Source organism: Gavialis gangeticus, unplaced genomic scaffold, assembly GCF_001723915.1.
Source record: "Gavialis gangeticus isolate Ggan-Ray unplaced genomic scaffold, GavGan_comp1, whole genome shotgun sequence".
Lineage (NCBI taxonomy): Eukaryota > Metazoa > Chordata > Crocodylia > Gavialidae > Gavialis > Gavialis gangeticus.
In genome coordinates this window covers 30,412,812-30,419,713 of record NW_017728997.1, presented here as the reverse complement: position 1 = coordinate 30,419,713, position 6,902 = coordinate 30,412,812, and the positions used below count along the sequence as shown (strand labels likewise).

The 6,902-nt window shown below is 42.1% G+C and overlaps 1 protein-coding gene across 1 annotated transcript in view; it reads right to left on the bottom strand.

Annotated features, from left to right (window-relative positions):
* The window catches only part of CHDH (choline dehydrogenase), a 42,210-nt gene that overhangs the window by 27,288 nt on the left and 8,020 nt on the right, over positions 1-6,902 (bottom strand). The window contains exon 2 of the mRNA XM_019505012.1: positions 6,735-6,886. Coding sequence (XP_019360557.1) covers positions 6,735-6,886 — 152 coding nt within the window. The remainder of the gene's footprint in view (positions 1-6,734; positions 6,887-6,902) is intronic.

Sequence of the window (6,902 nt, the reverse complement as noted above, 5' to 3'; positions counted from 1 at the left end):
AAAGATTCTAAATGTTCTTGCTTTCATTTACACAGATTAGCATTGCAGCTTTAGATCTAACTCTTACTGTGCCATGTGATTTAGGAAGCTGCTACTCCCTTACTACTGTAGCCATTCATCTTCCTCCTCATTGTAGCTACTAGACAAGAGATTTTCAACCTTTTTAGACTCAAGGCACCCCTCACAAAATATTAGCTCTCAACTTCCACACATTTTTTGACTACAGAAAAAATAGTAGAGCAACTCCTCTGTTGCAAAGAACTCAAAGAGATTGCAATAGGTTAAAAATGGTTTAGGTACAATACAATCCTATTTGAAATCTCTGGCCTTATCTTGAGACTCACTTGTAGGTGTTTAGCACACATGACAGTGCTAAAGTTCAGTCTTTAGCACACATGACAGTGCTAAAGTTCTGCAGAACCCTTAAAATGATCTCACAGCACCACAGGGTGCCAGAGCACCATGGTTGAGAATCATTTAAAGAACTCAAGCTCAAAGCTCTCTGTTAGATGAGAAAAGTCACTAATGTGTTCAACAGCAAACTATGTGCTGTGCCCTAGTGCAGTGGTCTCCAAAGTGGGGTACGCCCACCCCAAGGGGTGGGCAAGACGATCCATTGGGATGCAGGAAGAAAATATTAGAACTTCTATTTATAGTTATATAAATATACATATATTGGGGGTGCGTGCTCAAAAATTTTTTACTGATAGGGGTGTGCGATCAAAAAAGTTCGGATACCACTGCCCTAGTGGACTGATCTCCATATAACGTTATAAATGCTGCCTTTGACAGTAGATGATATGGGGGAGCCCAGGATTTTTTAAAGGAACATGACAGCAGTTTTCTATTCAGCTGCCCTAAATCACATGCAGCTGTCTTCATTCCACACTCTTAAGTGCTCATTATACCAAAGGAAGGATCTTGTCCTTTGGTTTGAGAGATTTCATGGCCTGATAAGGCACTATATACGCTGAAGAGTTGGTTGACAGTGTCTTTCCTAAATATTACCAAGAAAGCGTTATCATTTAGTTTTAAACATTTGCCGTTTAGAGCTATAAAGCGCTGCAGAAGGAACAGCACCCTGTTCTCTTTTTATCCCAACACGTGTCAACTATGGCTAAGCATATGATGAGCAACTTGCAAATAATATACCTTTAGAGTTCCCTTCATCATTTTAACATCTTGCCAAGTACAATCAATGAAAGAAAGCTCAAGGTGGCAACTTTTCCATTGCTTATCTGTTAATGCTAAAACTTAAAATCTACTGTTAATTTGTATAGAATTTAGGCTGTGGCCACTTGCTTTAAGTTTAGAAATGGCACTGAGTGATCACATACCAGTATAGCAAGTACCATTTATTTTTTATAGTACTGTCTCCTTTTGAAGGGTTCACTACAGGCAGCACCTCTTGCTACGATTTCTGTGATGAAGCACCTATTCTGAAGACAATGGACTGAGATCACAAAGCCCATTCCATGTGGACAAAACAGCCATGATGCAGTTATAATATCTGGTTGCTACTAGCTTCAGTGGGATTTATTTGGAGCGTTCCTATCTCTTTGTCCATCCTCAGGAAAATTATGGTTGGTAAGTTTGTTTATGGTAAAATAAGAGAAAACTTAGAAAGTATTTTTGATTTTAATTAACTGTTTTCTCCTAAATCACCTGCTGTTAGTGAAGGTACACCCAACTCTGACATTTTATTCCCTGTTAATATTCTTCTCCCTTGGACATGGTGTGATATAATAGAAATAATCCATTAAGTATTCAGATCTGCTGAATCAATACCTAAAGTTATATTTTGTACCATATTGTGAAATCTTTAAAGCATGTTGCACAATGTAAACAGAAATACTTCCAGAGAATCTTTAGTGAGTCATGTCTTAGAAATGTGTCCTCATTTTATTTCCAAGTAAAAATGTGGCTGATTTACATAATGCTATTCTTAAATGTGTACTCCCAACATTTACTCCGGGTCATTAGTTCAAATCATACAAGTACCCAAGGCAAATCCTTCACTTATTCACAGCTTATATGTCACATTCTATATAGTCATATATTGCACAGAAAGATAACTTGCAGAAGAAAAAATATTGACTTGGTTCCCTTTTATTGTTGTTGTTAATTTAGAAGATACAACATCTTTTCTGCCTATTTTTTTTTTGCATCTCAGAAATGGCAGGACTGCCCAGATCTTTCCTGATTTTACTCAGTGACTTCTTAGGGCTTGATCCAATGTCCAGTGGTGTGAATAGGAATCTTTCCAGTGTCTTTATTGAGTTCTGAATCATGCCAGTGAATCTTTAACAATGAAATTTTCCCCCTACTCTAAGTGTTGGAATTAAGTAGGTGTTAAATTAAAAAACACACATAATTTTTAAATAATCTAAAAAATTCTCTTCTGATTTCAATGTAATCTAGTTTCCCCTTGAAACCAGCTGGCTTTTACGGTTGGGTCTCAATGCTGGCTGCCCGCCTGTTCAAGGCTAAACCTCCGCCTCGTTCACCTGCCATGCCTTGATGAAAAACAGTATGACTGCTGTTTCTAAGGCAGGAGGCTGCCCCTTGCTTGCCCTCCTGATGCCAAGGGCCCTTAGTACACGCTCCATCCTCTCCTTATATGTGTCCCATGCCTCACAGATATTTCTTGGCCTAGCACCTGGCCTCCCTTCTGGTGCACACACCGGGCCTTCCATATCTGGCCTAGCACCCGGCCTCCAGTTAGGTGGCACACACCAGGGTTTCCAGCCTTTATCCAGTATTCTATATTGGCATACCCAGTACTTCCATATTGATGCATCCGGTATTTCTGTAGTCCCATTTCAGTATTTTGCCCCTCACTAGGGCCACTCATTCTACCGCCTTCAACTGGGCCACTTACATTTTGGCCACCTCCCTGGGCCACTCTATACACTCAGCCCCTCACTGGGCCTTTTGCTCCCTCACTAGAGCCACACTCAGCCCCACTCTGGGCCACTTCATTCGCTCAGCCCCTCTAGGCCACTTGGGGTCTTGCACCCTGTGGGACTCAGGTGGCCCCACTATACAGGGCTCAGGTGTCCCCCTCTGGGCTTGCCTGACCATGGTCCCTTCCCTTGTTGGCAACCTGTCCATAGGTAGGGGTTGGGGTTTTCAGGTGCCCCTCCTTGCCTTTCACCAGGGAGGTAACTGACCTGGCATTTCCTGGGGGCTTCCTTGCCAGAGGAAGTCCCACCAAGCCACCCTTCCCTGGCAGGGTGCAGTTTTAGGTCATACCCAGGACCAGGAACCTCCAAACCATCCCCATAGCTCCAGCACTTACCTCCAAGATGTTCTAAGAGCAGCTCAGCCTGATGTTACCTCCTTGCCTGCCCAGCTCAGACTGTTGCTACTCTCTAAGGGCCTGGGTTAAAATGGAGTCTGTTCTACCCCCTCAGTCAGTCCCAGGGTCCTCCCAGGGTCATGTGCTAGCTTTGATGAGACTAGCACTCACCTGCCGGCTGCTCCACTGCCAACTAGAAACCTTAAAGTGGCAGGTGCTGCAGATGCCCTGCCACACCCCTGCATATTTCTCCAATGTTATTTAACTTCAAGTTTTCCTGTCCTGTCTTCCATAGAATTCCCCATGAAAAAAACTAAGTACGAATGAACTAAATTTCTAATATTAAGAGGGAGGTAAAGACCTGTGAAGTTTTTTATATCTACCAGAAAGACAGAAGAAAAAAACATGTTAACAGGCCATTTTCCTAAGAAGTCATCATAAATACCAGAGTACATACCATATTTTCTCACACACACCATATCCTGGAATACAGTGCACACCTCAGGTTTGAAATGCAGAATGAAGGAAAAAAGATTTTTCTTCGTAGTAAGTATCACAGCTACAGCATCCAGGAATTCAAGCCTGATCATTATTCTGTTCCCTGTGGATCCTAGCAGATTTTACTTTTGGTTTCACCCACTAAGTGGCAAAATTTACTCTTACTGCGTTTCTCACAAATAATGCACATTCTAATTTCCAGCAGCTGGTTTTGGGGGGAAAGGTGCAAGTTGTATGCAAGAAAATAGAGTATTTACATACTTCTGTGAGCTTTAAGTTCTAGCAGAATAAAACTAAAAGTTGAACTCTAATATTGTCACACAGACCCCACCTGTTATAACTTTAATAAATGGATGCAGTTTCCTAGATTTCCTGCTCTGAAATTAGAAACAGTAGAAAACAATGTCAGAGAATAACAGAAATCTGAGTTCTCTTTGCAGAAGAATGAAAAAGTACTGAGCAGCATGTTTGTCCCTAATACATTAACAGTCCAGGCAGAAAGACGGAGAAAAATAATTACTTGAGCTACTTACCACATTCTGGGCACATCTACACATGTGCAGGACTGCACATCTACATGTACCAGACTGCATAGTTGTTACCACACCGGAATGCAAAATTGTTACTTAAGCAAGTACTAAATGACTGGGCAATAACTGGCATTGCTAAGCAGTCCTAACACTATGGGGTTTTTCCCATGCTAGAGTTTTGTCCCATGCTACTGCGCAGTAGCATCAGTGTCATGGTTCGCACACACCGACCCTACCTCAGCATAGCAATGAACTACAGAAATGTAGCTCACCACTAGGGCAATGTAGCATCTCATGTTGATGCACTCTCTGTCTGGAAAGCTAAAAGACTTTTACAAATATATGTAATAATCTTTAGTAGCTCTTATTTTAGAGATGCTGAACTGAGGAAGAAAAGATCAAAATGATTCATCCAATATCACCCAAGAAGTCAGTGGCAGATAGGAGCAGAATCCAGGCTCATAGAGCCCCTCAGCTGCATTTGTTCAAACTGGCCCAACTTAACTATACCAATTTCTATAGCTGGTAAACTTGATGCTCCAAATTTAGTACACTATTTTGAAAGCCAACATCAGCAGGACTACACTTGTCCTATCACCCTACTCTCCAAACACACTGTAATAATGAAAAAATATGCAAAGTAATGCAACGTACTTTCTCTTACCAATGTCTTCCTTTAGACACACAACTCCCATTGTATAATTTTTGCAATACGTCATTAATGGAAAGAGTCATTCTAATTGATTCAGAAAAGAACAGACATTCTACATATTAGGAGATAAAAGACCAGCTTGTTTATATTATCTTTTAACACTTATCAGATGTTCCTTCACACATACTGAGTCCTGTGGGTGCAGTGTACTTCACTGTCAGTATTTGTGCTCTCCACTGTTAACATATATTCTTATTACAATATTTCACTGTTACTAAACTATTATTGTGGAATTATAAAATAATATCTGAATTCTTAAGGAATTTCCTTGTTAGATGCTCAGTAATCAGAAAATATTCAAAGAAAAGGTTACCTGAGAAATTTTACTGTTTATGAAAGGTGAGAGACTGAGGGCAGCAGGGGCTGAAGTTTTTTGTTTATCTTCAGACCACCCAAATTGAGGCAATGTCAATATAAGCTTCCCTACATTGATTTGCTAATGTACCTCCAGCTTGACCTAGAGGAACAATTACTTATTGTCAATAGATATTTTTGTTTGGATCCCGTTCAGTTTTTAGTGTCTCTGCTGACTGCTGGCATGGAAACCCCTTGCTAGGATTGCTGCGAACACCTGTTCCACAGTTGGATTAAGCTCACAAATCCATGGACCAAGCTGCCATGAAGTAGTGCACATTGTGAGGCACCAGGTATTGTCGTAACACCCCCTTGTGGTTGCCTCAACCCTACCTGGCTCTTGCCCTCGCCTCCTAAGGTCCAACTCTGGTCCCTTGTCTGCTACATCTTGTTGTAAAATTGGAAGAAGGGAGGCTGCCTTCAGAAACTGGTGAGCCTAGGTGCTCTCTTTCTTCCTCATGGTTCACTCCCACTGCACTCTATGAGCCATAAGGGCTAAATTTGTGGTCTCCTTCCACCCCAACAGACACACCCATGCTCCATCCATGTCACGCATCATGCATCAGTTCTGAGTGCACTCAGTACTATTATCTGGCCTCACCTGCTTCTCGGTTTTGTCTAGTCCCAGGTTACCAGGTTCCCAGGCTCAACCTTGTTTCTGCCCCTCTTGGCCATACATCTCACACCCTGTGTTTGTCTCCTCAAGGTCTCCCATATGGCCTTCTTTGGGTTGAAAGTCTTTTTTAAGGGTTCCTTTCCCTGCCTTCTAGCGCTCTCGGTACCACTCCCGCTGGGACTATACATCACGCCTCTCCAAGGCTAGGGCTCCCGGCTCCAGTGGCAGCATTCATAGATTCATAGATGTAGGGTTGAAAGAGACTTTTTAGATCTTCTAGTCAGACCCCTTGCTGTGGGCAGGAGCATCCCCTACTGTCAAATTTCCAGACCCACAGGGAGCTCCCCAGGCAGGATAATGTGGCCCTATGCACTACCATCCACCCAGATCCAAGCATGCACAGCTGAGCCAGCACACTGGATCACACTCACCTGTATGGGGTCTGGCCCACAGGTTGACCTTGTGCCACTAATCTAGCCCACAGGGCCAGAAGGTTAGGTGTTACTGCTTTAATCCACTCCCTCTTTCAGTACTGATAATAATGCAAGCTGATACAAAGGAAAGAGTATGCTCCCTAAAATCGCTAAAAAGAGAATCATACTCTAGAGATGGATAGTGACTTCAGCCTAAAAATACTGTAAAAGTGAAATTGTGATGTATTGTCCGTAAAGACTTATTTTGCTTTCACCAATTTCTTTCAGGCAAGGAAATAAAAATTCTTACCTTTTTTGTTTGCCCATTTTCGATATACTCAACCCCTACAGCTTTGGTCCCTTGAAACAAAATTTTCGTTACCAGGGTTCTGGGTTTGGCTGACAAGTTTGGGCGTGATATGGCGGGGTGAAGGTAAGCACTAGCTGTGCTCCATCTTTGACCTACAAAATATAGGTT